The 25,727-nt window shown below is 32.4% G+C and overlaps 1 protein-coding gene across 2 annotated transcripts in view; it reads left to right on the forward strand.

Annotated features, from left to right (window-relative positions):
* Positions 1–25,727, forward strand: part of NOVA1 (NOVA alternative splicing regulator 1) — a 142,823-nt gene that overhangs the window by 114,226 nt on the left and 2,870 nt on the right. Inside the window, exons 4-5 of one of the 2 annotated variants that reach the window (XM_021539319.3) lie at positions 2,945–3,016; positions 25,525–25,727. The exon at positions 25,525–25,727 is cut by the window's right edge and continues 2,870 nt beyond it. In XM_021539319.3, the coding sequence (XP_021394994.1) occupies positions 2,945–3,016; positions 25,525–25,727 (275 nt within the window). The remainder of the gene's footprint in view (positions 1–2,944; positions 3,017–25,524) is intronic. The other variant, XM_021539320.3, reaches the window with a different exon arrangement.

The following is a 25,727-nucleotide window of genomic DNA, read 5'->3' on the forward strand; positions in this document are numbered from 1 at the left end:
ACAAAAGATTTGCCAATTTAAAAGCAAAACCCCAAAACATTCTATGCTGCATAGTAAGTCAGAATACTGAGTCCTATCCAACTTTCTTTCAGAAGCAATTTTGCTGAAAGGTTTTTGCAAAGCAATTGAGAATGTATAATATTTATCAGCCAGTGAAAATTCAATACAATCTCCAAATGCCTGTTTCTGGTGGGGATGTTTTAATGTTGGAAAAATCACTTTGTGTTATTTTGGTATGAGAGAAATAAATAGGTGTATCTCCAGAATTATATAGAAGCATGAAAAAAAAGAGATTAATTCTTACAAAACACTGTCAATGTTTTTTTTATATAAATGCATATGTGTATATATATATATATATATAGTGTAAGAGAGATCAAGCCTCAAATACAAGCATGATATATGAAGGAAAAAAGCACCAAAAACACAGGATAAAAAAGAATTCTTTTCATTATTTTGCCTTTTTTTTTTTAATAAAAGGTATTTTTCATAGTTGATTCTTGTTCATTAATACAGTCTGCTTTTAAATTTATTAATCTCTTTTTTTCCATATTTTAAACAGGCTTTTGCTAAAATAAATAATGAAATGCTTCTACTTAGTAGATGTCATAGTCCAACAGTCACCTGAAATTATTATCATCACTCCTTTTTCCCTCATGGCCATATATTTCTGTGCTCTATGCTTTAGATTGATATGAATTGAAATCTGAGATGTTTCCAGTTTCTTAAATCATCTGTGGTATCCGTGATTATCATTATCCAGTGTTGAAGTGTTCTACATATTTCCCTATAAATCCGCTAGTTAAGTTTGATAACGACTGTGAAGAACAAATTATTTTTCCTTTTAATAAGCAACCTAGCACACCAAAACATACAGTACCATATGTGCTAGTTAGCAGTGGTGTTGATAACACAAATTATCAGTTTTCTGAAATACTCTAGTCAAAATATATTAGCATTTCTTTTTCTTTTGGGGATTTTCAGGATGGAAGTTTAATACTTAGCTATAATAAAGAAAATCTATTTGGACAATAAACAATTCTCCATTCTTTTTGGTTAGAATTTTTTTTTGTTTGTTTTTTTGTTGTTGGTTTTTTTGGGGTTTTTTTGTATTTTTTTTTCCTGTTTAGTCTTAAGTGATAAAAATCAGTTAATTGTAATTTCAGACTTTGGTAAGAGAAATACTACATCATAACACCAAAATCAGAACTGTAATTCTATATCTGAACAAGCTTAGCTTGTGTACTACTGTGGACTCAGACACATCTTTTGCTAAATAATTCTAGGCCCTCACAAATGGTCCTCTCACGATAGTCCCACATTTGGTACATGAAGATGTGGGCAAATCCTTTATAATTGCCTTGATTTTTACAATGTGGGACGCCTGCTGACCAATAGCAGTTTGCCAAACTGCATATTTTTTATAAGATCCTATACATGATCATATTTTCTACATAACCATCTAGAAATGAGTCCCAGTTGATGCTTAAACTGTTTTTGGTTTTATTGTTTTACAATGAGTAACAAGTTGGAAGCAAAAAATAGGGATCTGTTTCTTAAGGTTTTATTTTTCCTGTTTTGACTGCCTGTTTATGTACAAACTATGATAAAGGGATCGTCATGCTGTTTAACATACATCTAAAATATTTGTGTGTGCATATGTACAAGCCCATATTTTGCTAATACACAACTTTATGCATTCACAGTGTCCCAGCTTTCTCATATGCATTAAGAGTTTTAGTGCAAAAGTATGTATACCTATTTTATGAGGGACTGTCAATGATTGTAAGTAACAGAACTGCTGAAAGTGTGAAATTTTGCTTTATTTATTTCTAAATAGTTTTGGTTAGTAACTATATGAGCATATGATAAATTCAATTGTATAGCACTTTAACACTTATTCTTGACATAAAAATAGTGTAATTTTTGATATATTATAATATTTATATATTGCAAAGATGTCACAAACATGCTTTGAATAAGTATTGTATGTTATGTTTTGAAAATTAGAATTTTACTTTTTTACTACATTTATAAAGAAAAAGAAGAGTTTTTCTGTCACAATCTAATACATTTAAAGGAGAAATGTGTATATAAGATTTTTAAACAGAACAGTGCTTTTTTAATATGTTCAAGAATTAATGTTAAGCGTATGTATATTATTTAGAAAAGATGATCAATAAATATGACTCTTAATTCTTTTTTGTGTTTATTTTGAACACAGAACTATAATAAGCTATTGACCTTTGCTCAACTAAAGGAACGTTTTTAACAGTAATCATAAATATTTTGTAGTTATTTGATATGAAGTTATTAGTTACATGTTCATCCATCATGAGATTGATGCTTACATTTTTTCACCTGCTTCTAGATTAAAAAAGATCAATGAATATTTTAGCAGTTAGAATATTGCCAGAAACTCGGTAGCTTCAGCGTAACTGTTGTAAGGTATGGAAGACTGTTTGCTGGCTACAAGTCCTTACTGTGGAATGGTGCTTTATAAAGTGCCAGAGTAAATGTCTCTTAACTTCTTTCAGACACTGGCCCTGTTTGTTCGTAGGCTGATAACTGTTTCTAGTGTGCTCATTGAACTTGCTGGAATTTTTTTTACTTATAGTCTTCATTTTCCCCAAGAAGAGGAGAGGGGAAAGAATATATTCCTCATGTGGTCAACATATTTTTGAGTATTTATGTGAGTTCACCATTGATTTCAAGTCATGAATTTGTTTTTACATGCATAAGCATGCATATATACATGCATTATTTATCCAATTGACTTTAAATTCCATTAAGTTCCAATGAGTAGGAGAAAGATTTTTGTCTTAGGCATTTTTTATTTATTTTAATTTTCTAGTTATGTTATTTTGTTGGTTTATTTATTTTTTTAACTGTTCAGTCTAAGGCTTGTAAAGGTTGATTTGCTCCTGAACTGCTTTGTTCCCAGACATTGCCATCTTCCCCAACTACCACCAAGTCCTCTCCATCTGATCCCATGACCACCTCCAGAGCCAATCAGGTACAGTATCATCCTACCATCTACACCATACTTTTCACGGGTGACAGCTTGCAAACTGGAGAAAAAGATATGGTGGGTTAAGGATTTATTCGTTCATTCACATATATACACCCATAACCATAGATATCTAACTCTTGTTAGAAATTGGTAAAGTAAATGCTTCTTTTAATTTATTTTGGTGGGCTTTGTTAAAATCTCTGATGAAAGCAAAGTATCTTTTAAAATATTTGGCTTGCTTTTTTTTCCCATTTGATAAATTGCAAGGATACAAAACTGGTGTGTTTGTAGACAGAGTAACTCTTGGTTTATATGTGTTTGTGTATATATGCACACACATATTTACTTCCTGGATCAGTTTTAAATTATAATAGAATTACCCCTAAACCATGCTTAAATAGCTGGAATTCAACTCAGCAATGGCGAACAGACTTCTTTATTGCAGAATTTTGAAATGAGTTTGCGGACAGTAACATAGGGGCATTATTTAAATATAAAAGTATTTTAAATTACAATTTATTGATGAACAATGAAGTAGAATTAAATCTCTCTAAAAGCATGCTAAACACATCTAAGTTAGTTTAATTCATATCATATTTTTAAATGCATAACCTGTCTTTTTAGAAGCACGTTAATTATACTAATTTATTTTTATTTTAACTGGAAAAGTCTATGTCCAGTTGATTGTGTCCACAAATTATCATATTATCTTTGTCTTCCCTATACAAATTGTAAAAAATTGCTACATACCATGCTTTTTAGAACTTACTCATGCTTAAAAAATATCTTATTTATTTTTGATGTACTCTTAAACTTAATGTACTTTGTGTTCAAATAATGTAAGTATTTAGTGTATGCTAAGAGATCCCACAGTCTGTTTCAGTTAGTTGAATGTTGCTATCAGGTCTTGCATTAAATAACATCAAATATGAGAAAAGTTTACTTCACAAGCTAATTTCCCTGAAAATTAACACTGTTATTAATTACGGATTCTCTGATATTTTTGAACTGCTTAGAACTTGCTGGTGTATGAACAAACAATTTCACATGAACGAAAACATATTAAACCATTATACCTTTGATCAACACATGACATTTATTGAAGGGGGTGTCAACTACAGAAAGTAATGGAATATAGAAAGAAATTGTACAGATAGAATTAACAGAAAAATATAGGTTGTGATATCCTTGACTTGAAAGCCTTTTTCATCAGCCTGCTTCCATTCCAGCAACAGTTACTTGGCTTCATCATCATTAAGTGACAAAGATGAAATCTTTGCCAACACCTAGGGATGTTTATGAGCTCTGTTCAGCTTTTATTCTCTCTCTCTCTTAATTAAAGTATTTTGTTTATTTTAATTAAAAGGTTTTGAAAATGAGTGCAGAGCTTGTTTTTTAAAGGGTTCTTACTACTTTTTTTTCTTTCACACTGGTCTTTTTTTTTGATTATAAGTATATCCTGATGATCATCATTAAGAGAAAAAGGAAGTGCTTTTATTTACAGGATATACAATTTGAGCATGTTAATTAGCATAAGAGAAGCACCTACTTTTCATCTGTTCTATGAATTTTGTTATCAAAATTATAGTGTAGTATATAAACTTTAAATGACCTTTCAATAGCTAAAAATACTTATATTTATAGAAAGTTGTTCTATGAGAATATTGTCAAGTAATATAGCTAAATTCACAAGCTAAGTGACATGTATGCTTTGTGTCCTGTCTATATCCCAAATTACATATTTTAATGCATTTTATTCATAACCTGTGTTCAATTCAGTTTTCATACAATCAAGACCTTTTTTGAACAGCATCAGAACTGTATATATGAAGAAGAGTAATGAGTTCCTTAATTGACTTTTGGAACTTCTTTTATTATTAACTATTGAAACTTGTACAGGTTTATGATTATTTTACCCCTTCTTGTATTTTCTAGTGATTTCTAGCCATTCCAGCAGGAAGCACAAGGCACATGATAAGGCAATTAAGGCCTTTCTGTTCATTCTGGTGATAAGTGATGTCACTGGCAATTGTTCCCAGGCTGTAGTGGTGATTAGCATTCAGCACCAGGGTATTCACAAGTATCTGCACTGCGGCTGTCACAAAATAGGTTCCAACAGAATCATCTCAAACCTGTCAGTAGCCATGTAAGCACCCAACAGGAGAGTATCAGAGAACACCAGTAAATGTTTGGTTTGATATATGGCTGTGTAAGATGGCTCTCAATAGAAAATAACCATTCAGGTATGGGTTTTCTCACAAGATGGTATATTATGATAACATGAGAGAGCTTAATTAACTGGATGGATGCCAGGAAATTCAGTGCTAAGGTGTAAGATGAAGTCACAGCACACTCTGTTGTGTGGATAAGATAGCATATTAGGCTTAAGATCATTCAATTTTATGTAACATTTTAATCATTAGAAGATGATGAGTTAAAGATTAGAAAGGTGATTAAGCAAGCTTTAAACAATACTTCATGCTGGGTTGCTTTTGGAGTGAGATTTTTAAGCTTGGTTGGAGGACTCCCCCATAAGTCATTGCAGTCAGAGGATTGTGGAGTCGGTGCTTTGAGGAGAACAGCTGATGTGAGCCTTGTGCTGTACAAGCATGTCAGTTGTGTTCCCCTGACAGAGCTTCAACAATTTCTAGACATACTTTTTAATACAAGAAGAAAATAGCTCTGCCAACAGAGGTCAGAGGAAGCTAGGCAGGAAATCTGGCTTGTATTAGATCTTCCTTTTAATGACTCACTTTGCCTCCATTCAGATGAGGTCATAACTCCTTTGTATAGCAGTTTCAGCTTTTGATTAATTGTTTTTGGAAAAATCCAGTGTTCGTGGATTTATTTTACTTTGTTTTATGATTCTCAATGAGAAGATAGTCTCTAAAAATGCCTTATCTACTGGAAGAAAAGTTTCTTTAGAACTGTCATGTTTTGTATTATACTGAGTTGCCTTGGGTGCAACAGAAAACTTTTCACTGGAAGTGTTTTTCTCTTTAGTTCTTTGTTCCAGGAAGTTATACATCTGCCAATATTATTCTTGTAAATGTCTTATTTATTTCTTCAGTGGAACTTCCTTGGGCCTTTATTCACTTTAAAAATCCATACACTGCAAACTTCCTAAGGAAGAAAGAATCAAAGTGGCAATAGGATTTCCAATAACTTTTTTCCCCCGCTCCTGTCTGCCTGTTGCTGAAACTAACTCAATCTTTCTATACTTTTAGACTAAAGCTTGTGTTGCACCCTCAAGAACTTTGTCAGCTTTGTTTATAGCCAAACACTGACAGACATATAGATACAGCAGTGAAACTGTTCTGCTGATGCCCCTGGAGCTGGCAGAATATAGCTTTACTTTTATTTACCAGGAGGAGGAAATCAATTTGACTTCTATAAAGTACACTTCAAGAGGTAATTTCAACTCTAAAGTGATAAATAATGCACTGAACATCATATAGAACATGCTTACTTTTCCTCTGTAGAACCCAGTAAAGGTACAAGTTTTAATTATTATTTTGACAGTTGACTTTAGGTAGATTAGTATTTCTATAATTAAGCTGTTTACATATTTTTATTCATTTAAAAGATTATTTTTTCTTTTTATCTGCCTGCTTTACTGATGTTACTCTAATTTTAGAGGGAGAAATTCATAAAGCTAAGTTTTTCTTTCTCCTTTGCCTACTTTATGTATACCTGTAAAGGACACTTGTATGTCTCCTTCTCCAGTCCTCCCTTTCTCCATGAAATTGGTACCACTGCTGACCTTTGCTGCTGGCTTAAGAGAATAACAGGACCAAAACACACATTCACACTTATTAGCAAAGCAGGGGAGTGGTGGGTAGGAGTCCTTTCTCCTTGCCTTACAATTTAGATAGGCTTAAGGTTACCAATAAAATAGGATTTGTCATAGCAAACTCTGAGTCATTAGCTTACTATATAAACCTTTTATTTTTTCTTTTTTAAAAGCACTGTTTTTTCCCATTTGTATTTTTTACAATTATACCTTCTATTTTGCTGTGTTCTATTGCACCTGAAACTCTTATTTTATCATTTAGTACAATGTAATAAAAATTTTGTCGAGTGCATATAGGTTTAGATTTTGTTCATTCAGTCCTCAGGTTTGCTTTTTTTGAGCATTTCTATCTGATCTTGTTGCTGCAATATTTGTAATAAATCATACTTTTCAACCTTTTCACGTGATGGGACTGAGCCAGTGTTCTTGGAACTGCCTGTACTCAGCAGGTACAGAACAAGCATATGGCTATTAAAATCTTGGTATTTGGAATTTGTACTTTTGAGTTATATTATCTCTTTATTTCATGCAAAATCTATATCTTGCAATGTGATATAATAGTACATATATAACAAGAGATTGGGAGATTAATTGATATTTTAATGATTGATGCACCTAGTCTCCCTCTCTGACTTCAAAGAACTGCCCTATCCCTGTTTGTTAAATTGCTTGCAGAAACTTCATATTTTCATTCCTCTCAGAGCTAGAGTCTGAAAATAAAGGCAGTTTATAAAGCATACTGACAGCTTTTAAAGAGTTGATGAACTCAAATTTGACATATAACTTCTTGTGGGAGGTGGAGGAAGAAATGGGAAAGAATACTTTTTTCAGTCTTTTGTTATCATTAGGACATAGATTTTTTAAATATATATAATAACAATTTTCAAATTATATTTTTTTTATCAATACTTTAATCTTAATGCACAAATACTGGGTTTTAATGATGATCCTGGGATACTCAATAGCCCTTGTAAGTCAGTGAGGTGTTAGTTCAATTTGCCTTTTAAATTTTATTTAAGGCTTATTTAAGATATTGTGTCTTGGATTTTTTAACTGTAACATTAATCTTTTTTTGTTTCCCTGATTTTAATGTCAGTTGTTAGGGAAGTGTTGAGAAAATCTCTTTTCTTTTGAGGTCTTTCACATATAGACTAATGCTGGAGGGATCACTTGATCTTTCCAAATCTCAGTACTGAAAATAAAAGTCCATGTGAAATTATTTAGCATTCCTCTAAAAGGTGCTATAGAATTAAAAATGTTGTATAACTTTAATTTGATTACTAAGAATATTTGCTATAATAATTCTCTGAGATGATAATGTGACCTTTTGTCAATCTGATTCATCGCTGATAAATACAACCATTTTATTTCCATCCAGAAGATGCTGTCAGTGGTCTACAAAACAAATTTAATATTCTATTTGAAAGAGACTTTATCCAATAGACAGTGTTTTATGTGGACCATGACTAAAGTATTTAGTGAACCAGCTTGTTTTAGTTCAATAAGACAGAGTTCCTTTTTTGATTACAAGGTGCCTATGGCACACTGTGGGTAGCATGTAATAAATAATGTTTGAGACATTATATCTAGAAACGTCTAGGAGGAATTATTCTCCTGTTGATGTGAGAGGATTCCAGTAGAGGTTCCAGTGGTTTTGATAACCTTTCCTGCTTTTTTTTTTCTGCTGGAATCCTTCATTTCATGTCTAACTCTAAGCAGAATTAACCTACCCTCCATGAACTAACTGTAGACTTTCTTCTAGTCCTTACGTTAATACATTACTTGTAATATATTTGTTTTGTCCTTTAACCATTTTTTCCAGTATTTTACAGTATCTGAGCTCAGTGCTTATTTGCATTGTTTCCTTAGACTATATCTATTTAAATTATATAAAATGTTTAAATATCAATTTAAAAAATCTTATATGCAAAACAGTTTGGGGATTTTACTCTTCTTATTGCCTGTTTCAATTTTTCCCCTTGGGAGAAGTATGTAGGTAATAATTTGGGTTCTTATTCCATACTCATTTCCTTTTTTCTCTCCCATTGCACAACAATTATAGGGGACACTGTTTACTGTTCCTGTCTTAAATGTAGGAGAAATATCAGGAATATTCCTGAGAAATTGGGAAAGATGTAGATTCTCACTGCTAAGTTTCGGAATACTACTGGCATGTCATTCACAGGATGAATGATCATGTCATTCATAAATGACCTGCCAGTTGCAGTGTTGTAAGTAAAAATGTGATTCCATGTTCATGTATCTTGTTTGAATTTTATGCTTGATAATAATTAGAATCACTTAGTTTCCTATTTCATCCCCCCTTCAAAAAGATATATGTTCTCAGTGTAATGGACAGAATTACTATTCCCTTGTATTAAAATGGGCAAATGTCTTAAATCAATATATCCTCATGTTTTAAACTCTACCTGGTTGTTAGATTTTTTTGTTTGTTTGTTTTTTCTCCCATAGGTAAAAGTCCAAAGATAAAAAACAAAACAAAACAAAATCCCCACACATAAAAGTAAAGCTTAAAAAAAAAGTCTCTGTTTATGAAGACTTAGATAATTTAGAAAAAATAAAAATTTTAGTGTGACTTTATGAAGCCTCCTTTTGATTAAAATAATTTATTTTTAAATCATTGTTGCTTCAGTTAAGATGCTGAGATCATTACTGTTTAAAGTGCATTTAATGACTTTCATGGGATTTATTAACTTTAGAATATTTTATAATGAACATGTAAAAAGATAATTCTTTTTTTTTATTAAATGCATTCTGTTTAGACTGCTATGGTTATCATCATCTTGTGTTACTTAGGTTGTTTAAGAGTTCAAAAAGTTACACACTTGAGATCTTTCATTTATTAATATTTTTAGCTATGATATATAGGTTTTGGCATTTTTCCATGTCCCCATACTGAGAAAAGGTCCTATCTGCTTAGGAAAAATGATCATTAAACATATAAATTTTGGAGAGTACACATTTTTCTCTTTGTCAAAATATGATAAAGGTTTTCAAATGTCCTTTGCCAAAGGGTGTTTAATTTCTTCATATTCTGTATTCTTTTAAAGTATACTTCTTTATCAATACAAAATTAAAATGAATAGTGTGTTATAAAATTCCAAGTATATCCATGTTCACGATCCATCCCAAATAAGCTAGAGTGAAAGTTGGCAACATATTACTCTGTGATCTAACCAAGGTTAGATGTGACTTTGAGCTCTTAATACTCAGGTTTGGTATGGTAGATGTACTGTTTCCTTCAAAACTGCTATTGGGTGAAAAATCCAGCCATATTCTCAGCTGAACAGGCAAAGGGTCACTTAGTGCCTTCTTTACTGTTTAAACAACCCAGAGAAAACAGAAGAGCAGAGTAATTTCCAGAATGCAAATCTGGATGACTTTATTGTTGTTTCTCTGCTGCATAATCAGTCACATAAAGGTTTGACTCCAAGTTTTCAATTATTTGAAATTTAATTTAGTGGCTTTTAGGGAGCTCAGAATTTATATGATCAAGGGTTGCATGAGAATGTGGAAAGAAACACTGAGCCTGTAGAGCTTACTGTTACACCAGGACAGACTCTTGACAGCAGACTGTAATGCAGAAAAGGCAATACCATGTTTTTCTGTCAGGTATTGAGTGAGGCATGACTAGGCCTGGCCCTAGAAGATCCTCCTTGTTAGTTAATTGGGTTTTTTGTGCTACCTGAAATATTTTCATTTTCACAAGCTCTTTGTAGGTCTAGTGCAGCACTACATTTTGCTATAGGCAGACTGCTAGATGCATTGTCTGTCTTCTGCATGCTTTGAGAACTCATCAGATGGTGAGAAGTCATAGATAGGTGTGAAACAAACCCACCAATTATAGTAGGTCTCTGCCTAATTTGAGTGAAAAAGGAGTGTTCTTTGTATACAAATCATGGAAGCAAGTTGATGTATTGCACTATAGAGAATAAGGTGTGGAAGGTTTTTCCTTTTCCAGAGGTTAGCTGCATCTGTTGAGACCTTTGCCTGAAACATTGCACCCTATATTTCAGATTGTCTATATCAAAATAATATGCAACTGCATCTTATTCAGTAGTATTATCCCCTTGTAGATATTTTCACATCTGTTGATTTAGGGTTTGGGTTTGGATGCTTGGTTTGGTTGGTTAGTTGTTTTTTTTTCCCTGAAAGCAAATTAGACCTCCTGCAAGTAATAGCAAATATTAAGAGGCATGGTTTGCAAATAGTGGCTCAATGGGACTATTGTCACTCTAAGTCTAAGGGTTCACTGCTCTGTGACCTGTCAGTGATTTACATTTGAATCTTTGCAGCCTTGAAGAGTATTAGTCTGGGGATACAGAGGGTCTGCTGCCTGTTTCATCTTCTATTTTCCCTTGCTTCTCAAATGGCATCTCAGTGAATGAAGCCTTAGAGATCAAAGTCTTGCTGGAATACTTTTTCCCCCCCTTCATTATCAAATAATAATACACTCCTACATGATAAATTACTCATTCAAGTGAACTTACTACCTGTGATTTGGATGGAGTTAGAAAAATATGGTTGAGATTTTTAGTTCTTTAAAACTTCTGGAAGCCTGCAAATCCACTGCAGTGTAAATTCCTCTTTCATGTTTCTAAGTAGTGTAATACATGAGCTCAGTGTTTCTCAGCTTTTTATGATTTTCTTTATTGTCCACTTAAAAAACTTATAAATGCAGTGAGAATTGATTGACTTTATTCTCTTAGTAGTAATTGTGATAATAAATTAACAGCTGCCCCCTACCCATGAGATCCTGAAATGCAGTCTCCATGTGGGCTCTTTTAAAGTGCTGCAGTTATAGAACTAAACTGGATTATGAAATAGATTAGACTATGATTAATGGCATTCTATAGTAAAAAGTATTGACCCAAATTACAATACATTAAGATCTGCAGACCTGTGCACACGTATAATTGAGTGATGCAGAAAAAAAGAGAAATCAAGTCAAAAGATAATCACTTCCTTGCAGAAAATTTATTCATAAGGATCAATTAAAAATGCTTAATAAAACAACAGTAAATATAATCTATAACCAGTATTATCACTTTGTTTTAGAAACAGAAGGAAATAACGTTTGCTAAAGACATTTCACAGGTTGTATTTCACTTGTATGCCAGCAATTAAGAGGCTGTTTTATAGAAGTTTCTGCTTTAATTATGTCATAAGTAATTAGATAATAAATGCTACACTTACATTAGTAAAAGAAAAGACTGATTTGCTGTACACAATGTGTGTATGTACTCTGATGGTTGTCTTTACTGCATCCAATTTCGAAGTAAACTGTAAGTTACACCTGCCTGATATTAATAGGAATTCAGGTGAATCAGGGTAAAAAAAGGAGAAGACTGCAGCTTTGATAGGATGAAAATTATGTTTTGAAATCTGAATTTAAGTGAGATTAGAATAATTAATAATGCATTTATGCATTTATTATACATATACAAAGGATCACAGTGAATATTTGTTAAATAGAAAAAAGGGGCAAATGTATTGTGAAATCAAAAAGGGTTAATAAATCTATTGATTTCCTCACCTCCATCTTATTTTTGAGATGGCTCTTTCACTTTTTAATTTTTTCTTTTCATATTTTTCAGTACATTTTCTCTAAACATAGAAACAAATTGTCAGCTGTTGAAGCTGTATATAGTGTGCATAGTAGTTGAGCTCAGGGCAAGACTTAGATGCAAATTATTTTTTATTGTGTTTTTAAAAAACAATATTGATTTCTTCAGACACTGCCTGCAAATTTACTCTCTGTAAAGTATTTTTCCATGTTAACGCACACATAATATAACATATGCACACATAGTATTACACATTTGTAATATAGGTATAACAACATGTCATGCAAGTGTGTAAATACAGCCATATTTGTGCCTCACAGCTTTAGTTTGCATGAGAAGTAATTTTTTCCCACATGAACATTTGTATGAGATTATTGTCTATGCAAAATTATTAATAGATGCAAGTTATCTCTATTCAAGTATTGTCTATGTCTAGTGCTTGTCTATAGATAGTTTGCCTTAATGAAGTTTTCTACCATTGTATGAGAAATATAACCCAGAGCAGAGATGTAGGGAAAAAATATGGTTTACAAATACATGTTTTAATAGAAAATATATACAGTTTTCCTGCTGAGCTACTGTATGATCTAAATCCAGGATCTTCACATTTAATAAGGATTATGCAATTGTACCTTCACCTATCTCTTGTAATTATAGGGATTTTTTTATAAGCTAAGTTGACTTTGATAACTAACCTAAGTTAGCAAATATCAAACTTTTTGCTTCTGCTATGTCAAATAATTGATAATTTCTGTCTTGTCTCCACTTATTTCAGCTTTGTTTGTTTTTGGGTTTTTTTGTTTTTGTTTTTGTTTTGTTTTTGTTTTTTTGTCACAGCAGTAGTTATTTCTGGCTTCCTTGTGGCTATCATGGTTAGATACATATAACTACAAGTTTACAAGAGTTAACCAAGAAGTAGATATGCTTATAAACTAAAGATACAAATCAGCTGAGGTGAATGATAAAATCTGAGGTAGCCAACTACAGCTTAGTTGCAGTTAATGATATATTTCCTGAGGCCTACAGCTTGATTTTACCTTATTCTGTTCTCTGATTCTTCTTAGAGACATAATTTCAAGCTCTGAGAGGAAAGTTTTGAATTGAATTGTCAGAAACTCTATTAGCACTAGAGAGCTATGGAGTCCTGTAGCATTGCTTATTAAATTTGGAGACATCACAGAATCTCAAAATTAATTAGGTTGGAAAAGATTTCTGTCATCATCAAGTCTAACCAGTGATGTAACACCACCTTGTCAACCAGACCTTGACACTAAGTGCTACCTCTAGTTATTTCTAGAACTACTCCAGGGATGATGAGTGCACCACCTCCCTGGACTGTTCATGCTAATGTTTAATTACACTTTCCGTGAAGAAATTCTTTCTCATGTCCAGTCTGAACTTCCCCTTGTACAGAGCAGTAAGGTCTCCCCTGAGCCTCCTTTTCTCTGGCTTCTCTCTGCTGCTCCACATAGGACTCACACTCCAGACACTTCACCAGCTTCATTGCCTTTCTATGGACATGCTCTTTCTTGATGTGAGGGGCCCAGAACTGAGCACAATACTTGTGTTTGGCCACCTATCCATCCACCCTTTAGGGAAACCACACTAAGGAAACTGTGTCCCTTTTGTAAACAAAATTTCTAATAATTATTATTTTTCATGACCTAGAGACACATGGTTATATAAATGTTTTCTGTTTAACTGTCCTCCCTTTCTCATTTGAAAACAATTTTCTAATAACATCTATGAGAGCGTCCCTGAGAATTTCATTGAGTAGTTCTTGCTACACAAAATTCTATTTTATTAGTTAAGGATTAATTAATACAGAAATGATCAAGCTTCTGCTGCTGGTCATCTATTGCAAAGCTGGGGACTTAAAGTAACCAAAACCCCTGGTGCTGTTAATTTGTTAGTTCATCTAGACAGACCAGGTGCATTTTGCAGAAGCCAGATTCCTTCTCCATCATCTTTACTCCATCATATTTATTTTACGTGTATTGGTTGACAATAGAATAAGTTTTATCTTTCGTTTTACCCTAATTTTGTGATCCTGGAGTAAAAGTACATGTGCCAAACTGGTGCCAGGTTATGCCAAGATGCACCATTAAAAATGCCCTGCTCAGTCTTTTCTTACCTCTATATATGTAACTAAATATAGACTGGATATGGAAGATACTTCTCAGACCAAAGTTATATTATTTAGATTACCTAATATTGTTAAGAGCAGAAATCTGGTTTCCAAGAAAAGTTGGAGAGTCCCTTGAAATAATTTTGTAACAGAGTGGGTTTTGTTCCTAGATTTTGAAACGAGAACATCTTTCGTTTGTTCGGTGCATCAGACTGATTTTTGACATGATTGCAGCTGGGAGATTCTAAGACATGATGGACCTGGGAGGGAGTGGGGGCTTCACCCATTGTGTCTGTAGAGAGTACAAATATGTGCATGTCTTTGTGCATGTTTTTTTTTTTTTTTTTTTCTTATTGGCTTTAAAATAAGCGGAATTGCAAAAATATGATTTAAAGAGGCACTGATAAGTAGCTTCTGCAGTCTCTGCCTAAGCTGAAGCTCTTCACTCAATGCAAGAGGACTGCTTCCACTTACAAGTAAATCAAGTATTAGGCATTCTTATATAGCAGTATATATTTATAGTACAGTACTGTGTGTACATATTAAAGTATCTGTAGTAATGATATATATTCAGATGGGTTTGGATTTGCTGCATTTATTTACTTTTCTGTAAAATTTTCTATTAAATCATATGTCTGTGGGAATGGTGAGAAGGCCTTTTGTTGTTTTGTTTTTTTGGTGTTTTTTAGCTTTTTTATGTTTAGTTAGTTAACATGTTAAAGTATTCCTCCTTTTAAAAGCTATTTGTCTTTACCATCTTATCATGTGTTTATATCTAAAACAAAATTGATATTGTCAGGGAAAAAACTTGTAAGAAAAAATGTATTTATACAGTTTTTAGGAAAACATTTGGTCATTAGCTTTGTGCCATTTTTCCTTTCAATTTATTTTTATAGTGAAAAACACTATGAAGCTATACCCAACTGTCTGTAGGGGAAAACAAGAATAAATATCCTTTTATTTTCATGGACCTGAGACATTAACAGAGTTACCACAAGGGTTATAATTCATGTGTGTCTCCCCTTCTTTCCTATGGAGAACAGAGTAATTATGCCAGAATTTTAATTACAAATAGTGTAAGAGAGGATGTTAGGGTTTAGTATCATTATTTTAGTCTATAGCAATGAAAACTCAATAATGTTAATTTAGCCAAAACACATTCAGCCAGTTACACTTTCCTTTACCTTCTTATTTAAAAATCTATAATTTTTTCAATCCCGCAGATTCTCACTTAAAACTTTAATTTTCAGAAGATCAAAATATGATAAAATAAAAAATAAAAATTGGAGACTATTTGTGAGCATGAAAATGTAAAGTATAGAAATTGACAGTGTATTTTAAGAAAGGTTCTAACAACTGTCATATTTTCTGAGCACTTTTCCTGCTTCATTTGGGAATTGCAAACCTGTTGATATGAGTAACCGTGAAATTCCTCTTGCTGATGATAAAACTCTTTTGGCCTCTCACAAAAGGATCACAAACAGCTTTGAGCAAGCAAGAAATACCCCCTTTTTAAATGGTGATAATAAATTCTTGGTTTCTATGCCATAGAATTGAAATGGTTCAGCTGATTCACCTTGATTCCACATCTTTAAAAGAGAGGTCTCCTGCAGATGATATATGGTTGATAACTTAAATTTTGTTCAGAATTGCCAAATGATTCCTGAATTATTGTGCTATATATCTTGTAGAAGTCAACTGTGGCAATGATCCTCTGAAAACAAAACTCTTAGCCTTCTTTTGTCCTGTCAGTCCTATAAATAGATTAATTTTAAAATGTGGTTTCCAGAGACTGATTTTCAGTATTTCTACCAGTAATGCTGAAACATGATTTAATATTTGAATTTAAATCCTAAATTAATTTAGAAAAGGTTTAGCATGCTGTTAAAATAATGTGATCTGGCCAGCAATGTCAAAAATAAAAATCTCAATGTATTTCTAATATCTAGGGTTTAGTTTTTCCAAGATTTCAAGTTTTAGTTTCAGTTAAAAGTGTCATTGACAGAGAAATATCAAGTCCCTTAGCACATTTCTATTGGCTAGCCTTTCCTCCGATTTTAATTAAATGACATAACTAATACATATAATTTTCTGCATTGATTCTTTTAGAATAATATAGTTGTGTATTCTAGCCATATTTATCCAAGTTTTTACTGAAAACTAGACACTGTTTGAAGCTGTGATGCTATGTAATGTTAACAATGTATCTTCTTGAAAACTCATACTCCACTCAAAGTGTTATTTAAAAATACTGTTAGTTTTCTCTTAGACTTGTAGGTACATGGCCATTAAAAAACATTTTTAAAAAATTAAAATTAAAAAAAAAGGAAGCATCAGTCTCCTGGAAGTCAATGAAAAATTCCCATTATAGGCTGTCCAAGATTTGTCATTAACATCTTAGCAAATCTCTTGTACGTGTTAGCCATAGGATTTCTTCCAATGATTACTTCTCATCAAGTGCAAATTTTCTAGTTAAAATACAGCATGTCATTCAGAGCAAGTTTATGGCTAATTTGCTACTGGGGAGTACCTGTAAAGCTCATGCATGCAGTCCTTAAAGGATTCTCTTGAGGAGTGCAGAAATGTCCTTTTCATGTATGTATTTACCTTCTGAAGCTTTGTCAGAAAAGCAACCAGTGCAATCCTTCTTTGGACAATGAGTTAACAGCTATGAGGAGCCAAACATCTACGGATCTGTGACTGGGAAAGCATAAAAAAAAGGGATGCACCCACTTTACCACTCTGTCAAGAAGATTAATTAACTTTTAAAACTGGAGTGGCTTTCATAAGTTCATAAGTTAGATCCTGTCTAATGTAAAATGGTGAGAGTTTTAGTGATACAATCAGTGAGGCATATTTGGTTTTAAAATAATATATATTATCTAAATTTTATATCAATTATTTTCTATTCAGAAGTGGTTTTTGAGCAATTCTAGTAATGAAATAACATTACATTTTTTTTTTTTTTCAGATAGAAATATCCCAAATTGCTATACTTAATAGTTCTGTAAATTTTCATGCATTTTTAAAACCCATCCTTGTCTCTGTGAAATATTGGCATAGGACACCATGCAACAAATTATGTAAGAAAGATTAAAAAAAGGGGAAATTTTAGATAGGGGGAGGAGGAACTTTGGTGATTTTAAATAGAGAATAGGGTTAACATTCTATCATCACTAAAGGTTTTAGACAATACTGGACAGAACTGTTAGTATTCATGCTTTCTGTCTTTTTAAAAATGTTAAATCTGAACAATGGAAGAGCCAATATGGATGTCTAATTTTCTATGGATACTGCATTCTCTGCAACTGAGTGAAAATCTATTAATTTTTCTCTTGTGTAATTTAGTACGTAACCAGCTCATTTTTTCTTTTCTTAATTATAAAAAAGTGAAAAGTATAAATGAAGCTTCTTAAAATGCATTACACTTCTTTGCAAATGTAATTTGAAGCTCATGAAACATTAATGCATTAAATATGGAATGTTGTTTTTATGTTACTGAGAAAAAAATTAGAAAATTTAAATTTCTTCTCTATGTTATTAAAACTATGTATCATAGAGAATTCATGAAGGAGTTGGTTTACTCAATTCCCAGTTTTGAATCATGTTTTCTTGCAGGATACTTATGAAAGTATTCAGATTTTTATGTGCGCATATGTGAGTGTAAAATTGTAATAATATTTTTTTCAGAACTAGATAATCTTATAAAATCAGCCACCTGTATAACCAACATTGTTTTAGCAATTATTCTTTCTGTGTACACAACTTGGCTATGCACACATTCTGCTTTTGAGAGAAGAAGCCTTTCTATTTATGAGTTAGAGCCTACACACACTGGTGACAGAAGGGCAACTAAAACAGGCACAAAAATATTTTTCTTTTTTCTTTAAACATGATTTGCTAGTTCCTTGCTGTGAGAAATTTGCATTACAAATTACATATTTAGTTAAAAGCATGAAAGAAAAATCTTAATGTTCATAATTTAAAGTGGGCAGAATTGTAATTAGGTAGATACTAAAAAAAGGGGGAGTGACTTTTTAAGTGCCTCAAAGAGTCAAGGTTTAATATCAAATGCTAATTGAAAAATAGGACTGATTTAAGCCAAAAGAGCAATTTGTGCAAAACATCCTTATACAGTCTTATCTCTAGTAAATATTTCTCCTGCTTAGTTCTGACTTTCTAAGCCTTGTGATTTCAGATGTAAATTGTTCTTGGGTATTTAAGTTGAAGTTAGGTTTCTATTGCATAATAGTTTTTGTGACTAAAATTAAATGATAAATGCAACATTAGGTGAGAGAGGAGGTCTAAGAACACTTGTGATAAACAGTAGTGTCAGTATCAGACTAAAATCCTCCTGCAGTGCACCAGGACATAAAACCAAACATCTTAGAATATCTATTTTCTTTGTAAATTTATTATATTTCTAATAATCTAGTGCGATGCGAGACAAAATTCAGAGTTTCAATATTTTTTCAATGGATTAAGTTAACATTGAACTGTCTTGAATGAAACCGTAATTAGGAGGTCAGAAATAACACAAAGGGGCAACATAGGGAAGTAGCAAAATTATATTCATCTTGGAATAATTGCAGGCAACATTTATGAAGGGAATACTACCAGTATATGTCCAGCTTGTGATGAGAAGAAAATCTTATTAACACATACTTGACTAGAAAAAGAAAGAGTGTATTATGTTGAGGAACAAAGAAGCAGCTAATCTCTTCCCATAATCCATTGCACTTGTTCACACAGTATTTCAGTTCTAGACATTCTTTTGTAGAAAGAGAGAAACTGAGTTGGAATGACATTTACAGAATTTAAACATGGTCAGGGAAGATGGCAATTTATGGTCTAGGCTTATTTACCTGATGATCTATCTAAATTTACAAAAAACTGCTTTGCTTTTTATGTATATATGCCTATTTTTGTAAATAAATATCAAGAGGGCTATTAGAAAAATGTCTCTAAAGATGTCTCTATTCCTTCTAAGAATTTTCTCTGAAGTCAAAATGTATGATATGGAACTGAGCAACCAGGAATTTGTTCAGGACAAAAAAAGTAAATTCATGTTTCAGCATGTGCATGAATCCATTATGGAATTGAGTCCAGAAATGCTGAAAATATTGCGAGAAATTCCAGTCGCTTCCTTGAGGCTATGTATGTGCAATAAGTAGAGATTTGCTGTGTAAGGCTACTGCTGGAAGCTGAGCCCAAATCTGACATGAGCAGACATCTGTCCAGAGCAGCCTTGCACGGCTGCCTGCTATATAGGTGGGATGACCTTTCAGTAGCTTGTGCTGCCTTGAACTCGTGGTTCTTGGTGGCTTGATTCCAGTAGAACTTCTATCACATCTTCAGTTGATCCTGATTTTCTCCCAGATTTTTGTTATAGTGCCAGTTTACTTTAGGATGAATGGTATGGGACTACTACCATAGCCTAGTGTAGCAGTTTGTTTATCCTGCCACACAAAAAATCCTAGGTGATCCTACTCCTCACTGACTGCTCTCTCTGAATTGGTGTGTTCAGAATACCTTCTCACCAAGTCCAAGCCTGTAGTCATATGAGCAGTTTAAATAGTGTGAACTTTTCAGATGTAGAATCCAGATGCCAGAGAGAGTTTTAAAGAGTTTAAAACAATTGATGAGCAAGAAGACAGAAAAAAAAAAAAAAAAAAACCCAAGAAAAGTATATGAAATAGAATGCAGCAATTTACAGTTTTAAGGAAATGCAGTTATCTGCTTTAGATACTAAAATGTAGAAATTCTGACTAATTAGGATGAATTTGTTATATTAGATGGGATATTTTCTGTAACATGTTTTTAAGAAAAACATAAACCAGCATTAGACAAGTAGTTGAAAGATTTAATAGAAGGAAAAAGAACAACTGTTACAGAAAATTCATGGAGTTATAATTATGCTGTTGAAAATAAAATAGGAAAAAGGAAACCTGAATAATAGATAAAAAAGATCTTTGGTTCATTAATCTCTGTGCAATCTCTTAGAAACACTTCACAGAAGTGGAATAAACAGAGGCTGATGCATTTAAATATTTCCACTGCTGAATTGTTAAGTTTGTTTTTTCCAAGTTTTGATGTTATTTTATATAATCAGTGTAATATAATTTTATATAATCTTCTGGTGTAATTTAGTGCAGGCATGTGTCATGCCACCATATGAAACTTGAAACCTAAAACCATGTTTTTCAACCTTCTTAACATACAGTTACTATAATTGCTGTAACAGCCATATCAAGTGCTGATGCCAATACATGTATGGTGTTTTTTGATTGCCATGCCCCTGGCTCTAGAGACTATGAGAAGTGATAATATCACCAAACCAAATATTGTCAGAGAGAAGGAGGGAAAAGAAATAAAGCAATGCAAAAGTGAACGAGTGGAAACCTTCCTATGGGTTCTTGGAGGTCTTTACATGAGAGGAGTGGGAATGAGAAATGGCAGGACATGGGTAGTAGTGCAGATTTGGTCATGGTTCCTCTCCCTATGAAAATATTTAGTGCGCATTCGTGTGCATTCATAGCTGCTCAGTGCAGATTATCTCAGTGCAGCACTGGGGAGGTGAGAGTGGCAGAGTATAATCACCAAACATCTGGCATTCCACACTCAATGCTATTCTGATCACTTAACTGAGCCAGGACTTTCAGTTTGGTAAATCAGAGGACTTTTAGGCAATTCTGATGTGATATATGAATGCAACATGGCTTATGCAAGTGAGTTGTCAATAAATGGGAAAGGTTTAGGGAATTAGCTGATACACGGTTTGGGAGTCTAGGATTTATATGAGCTACTTGTGGCAAAATTTAAAAGCAATTTGAATTGTGTCTCTGGACACAGTGGTTGAGATCCCTTAAGTAGCTGGCCTCTTCCTCTGAAGGGCAGAGTTGCATCAAATCTCTACAGATTTCATTGGGAACTGGGGGCAGCAGACTGCTCTCCAGTTGGACCCCTTCTTACAGCCCAGGTTTCTTTGACTTTTGTCAAGGCTTTTAAAGACACAGTCATGTTTCACTGAAAATGTATACAGAGAAATTACTTTGTTTCTATTATATTTGTTATAGTTGGATGATTCTGGGGGAAGAAGATTTATATTTTTTTGAGCCTGATTTTGAACTTGCTTCTGCTAATGCAAATAGGATGAGAGTGAAGTAACTAATTTGCTTTGTGAGTAAACAAATGTAATAATTGCAGTCCTTAATTTTTATAAAATCTATTTTACATGAAATAAAGGTTGAGTTACTTCCTTTTTTTCTTCCTATAACATTTAATCAAAATAAATTACATGTGTGCTTATTCTTATGCATATGTAAGCATATGCTCATTATTGCTTTAGATACTCAATCTCCTTTTTGCAGCACAAATTTGGATATAGCCAGGAGCATACATACAAACCTAGAAACCTAATCTTCCTGCATAGTGAAAGATACCTTTATTGGATAGCTCAGAGCACTTATCTTGGATAGCAGTTTCTCACTTCATCCAAATCAGTTTCTGAACCTGTTGTCTGTAAAAGGAAAATAAGTGCACTGTCCAATTTCCCTGACAGTTAAGTACTATTTTTTTTTTAAATGGTGCTCACACAGGTAAAAAAACCAAATAGATAATATTTGATTTTTCATTTTCTGAATTGTTTTGTATCATTTTATACCATTTAACTTAGTGACCGTATGGATTTTAGGCTTCAACAGAAAAGGAAAAAAAATATTTGCAGTATTTCTTTTCTACTGGCACCTAGACCTCTGTGATTGATCTAATATGTTAGATACTGTGTTATTATGCAGCACAACCAATGTTTGCCATAAAGACTTGATATTCCAATATATAAACAAGGGGGAAAATTAGTGAATAAAAGAAATAGGTGGAGAATTACCAACTGGCAGCAAGATTAATATTCCTAAATGAAAAAAAAAAATCCTAATTATATTTTGCTTTTAAAAATAATTATTTAAATTTTTAAATGAAATTCTAAATTAGCTGTCCCAAATACAAGAATGCTACAGCTGAATATTTCAAAATAATACAAATGTTACTTTTCATTTCAAGAAGAGCAGGATTGCTTATTTTTTGCATTGCATTTATGATTTGTTCAAACCAAATTTTCACTGCAATGTAATGTTTTTGTCCTCATATAAAATAGATGATTACTATCTAATTATTTAATTCATATATGTTCTTAAAACATGTCCTGTGTGTAAATATGTGAAATATTCACCATGGCAGAGGTCATATTTAAAAGGGTATTATTGGTATATTCCTAAATTAATAACATTTAAAAGAGTTGCCAATGAAATAAACAATAGTCTGTTTCCAGATCAGATATTTAGAAAAGGGTGTCTTTATTTCTGAAGCAGACAAACATATATTAATCCAGCACATTAAAGTTTATGGGTTTTTTTTCTTTCAAAATACATTGTAATTTTTATGTTTTTTGTAATGCTAAATACAAAACCGTGTCTGGACAAGGAGGGAGTGAATGAATAAGGAGAAACAGATCATTCTTTATCTCTCCTCTGATTAGACAGATAATTTTGCTGAATAACTAGAGCTCTTAGTGGTAACCTAATGAACATTGGTGCATCTAGTGAGAAAAGTGCCAGTTTCTCATTGCAAAAATCTTTATTGTTGCATAAAGAGTTCCTTTTTAATTTTGTGGCTGAATTAAGCCATTGCTTTACTACATCCATCTTTTAGAATAATCCCAGCTATGTAACAGTGACCTGGATTTCCATATGTTGTATATGTAACTATAATATTACAGGTGCAACAACACTGTGCTGGCAGTAAATATCCTATTTACATCTGAAATCACATGTATGGTTATAAGAGTGTATTTTTGTACCTTCTTATGTTTTTAGTTTTTTCACTTAAATTTACATAAGCACGTATGCCTGAGTTGATCAGAACTATGCACATTGCTTCTCGAAATCTCCTACAGAGCCTGTTAGTGAGTCTTAAACCAGTGGAGGCAAGTAAATGTTTTCTGTAGTATGCACCACAAAACATAATAATGAGAGGTGTGCAGTGCTGCATTTTTGGAGTGTTGCCCAAAAAAAACCAAAAAACAACAACAACAAAAAAAAACCACACCAAAAAACATATGAAACAAAAAAAGCAAAAACAAAACAAACCCAAAACCAAAAATAAACAAACCCCCACAAAAAATTTGCAAAAATCGGGACAATTCTTCTGTTCAGAAATTAGTTAATGTATTTTGTATCTAGAACTGAAATAGCTAATCAAAACTAAGAGTTGTTTCTTTCTTTTTATGATAGGAAAACTAAAAAAGGTTACCTTAAAATTACCAAATACCTTAAACTACATTTAAAATTACTAGGAGATGTCCAGACTTAAAACTACGTCTGCATGCAAATATATATAAAAAATGTGTCATTATGTATTTAAGTATATATTTCATGATTTTTTATAGGATTATTTAATATATGGATGGATTAAATTTTTTTCAATACCCTACTTTCATGTCACCTTTAGAATAAGTCAGCAGCTGATTATTTATTCTATAGAACATGTTCTGTTTTGATGCCAATGAAATTCTGAATTAAAAATTATTTTTATAATTTAAAACAATTCAGTGCAAAATAGAGTATGATATATTATTATTTTTAATGCACGTATTGTGTAGTTGGATAAGTGTTTCTCAAATTTCTAGTATGCTGAATTCTCAAAGATATTCTTTTCATGCTAACATAACCATTGGAAATATCTAAGCTTTTTCTAGCTTTATTTGTAGGGCATGCATATTGGTTTGCAATTAGTTTGACTTTATAATGAGGCAGTAATAAAAGACTATTACTAATGACATTTAATTGTATTTTGTATTGTTTTGTTGCTAAGACTTTCAATAGAATTTTGCTGAAAGGACTGAAAAGTGTTGCCCCTACATATATTCCACAAAATTGGATTAATGGATATCTGAACACAAAGTTACTAAAACCAAAACTTCTGTAAAATGAAATATCTTATTAATTCAATGTCCTAAAATAGACAGTACATGAAAACTTTGGGACACATTTGTAAAAGGTATATCAAAAACAAAAAATATGAAAAATATGTATAAGTATTGAATTTTTGTCCTGGGCATCATTCTTCACTCATAGCAGTAAGTCAATAGGTAATACATTTATTGACATTAATTACGTTGTGTCAGTTTGAAACTTGTTTAAACAGAAGAAAAGGTAGCATTTATAGATAAATAACTTTTGGTTGAAACCATTTGGTAAACTTTTAAATGTACAAATGCCATGTTTTATACTCTCAAAATCTCAGCTCTTAGATACCCTTTCCTATAAAATTTAATTTCCATTGGCTGAACAATAATAATACAGTGTAACAGATAATGAATTTCCATGCTGTGATGTGGGTCACAGGTTAAAGAATCATGTCCTGTTCAAGACCACCTATTTCATTTGTCCAAGGTTTAGCTGAATGTTGTTTTGCTTGTGGTTTTTTGTTTGTTTTGGTTTTGGTTTGTTCTGTTTCTTTCTTTCTTTCTTTTTCTTTTTTTTTAATTATTGCTACTAAAGATGTTTTAAAGGAAGGTAAAGAATTTCAGACAAATTTTGCCAAAGAAGTTGTTTTGCTACATTTGCCTGGAAAGAGAGGAATCATGTGAAAATACTCATTTTGATACAATCTAAGATAATCTTTCCATATGAATGTAATAGCTGCATTTGCTTAATCTTTTGGTGTGAACTGTAGTATGCTGAAAGCAGTATTTTCTGTGGGAGAATGATAAAAATTATTTTCCTGTTAATTTACTTTTAAAAATTCTTAATATACATTTGAAACATGCAGAGCATTAAAAAGCATGGTGAGCTGTATTTCTTTTTAATTTTTTTAACCCTTTCTTTTAAAAACATGGTAACTAACTTGCTTCATTCTTTTCCTTCCTTTTATAGGGTAGCAAAAATATTATAGTGTTTATGCACAAAGCAGAAGTATTATTTATATATATTTTTTTCAATTACAGGTAAAGATTATAGTTCCCAACAGCACAGCAGGTCTGATAATAGGGAAGGGAGGTGCTACAGTGAAGGCTATAATGGAGCAGTCAGGGGCTTGGGTGCAGCTTTCCCAGAAACCTGATGGGATCAACTTGCAAGAGAGGGTTGTCACTGTGAGTGGAGAACCTGAACAAAACCGAAAAGCTGTTGAACTTATCATCCAGAAGAT

The sequence above is a fragment of the Lonchura striata genome, chromosome 6, assembly GCF_046129695.1.
Source record: "Lonchura striata isolate bLonStr1 chromosome 6, bLonStr1.mat, whole genome shotgun sequence".
In the NCBI taxonomy this organism is placed as follows: Eukaryota; Metazoa; Chordata; class Aves; order Passeriformes; family Estrildidae; genus Lonchura; species Lonchura striata.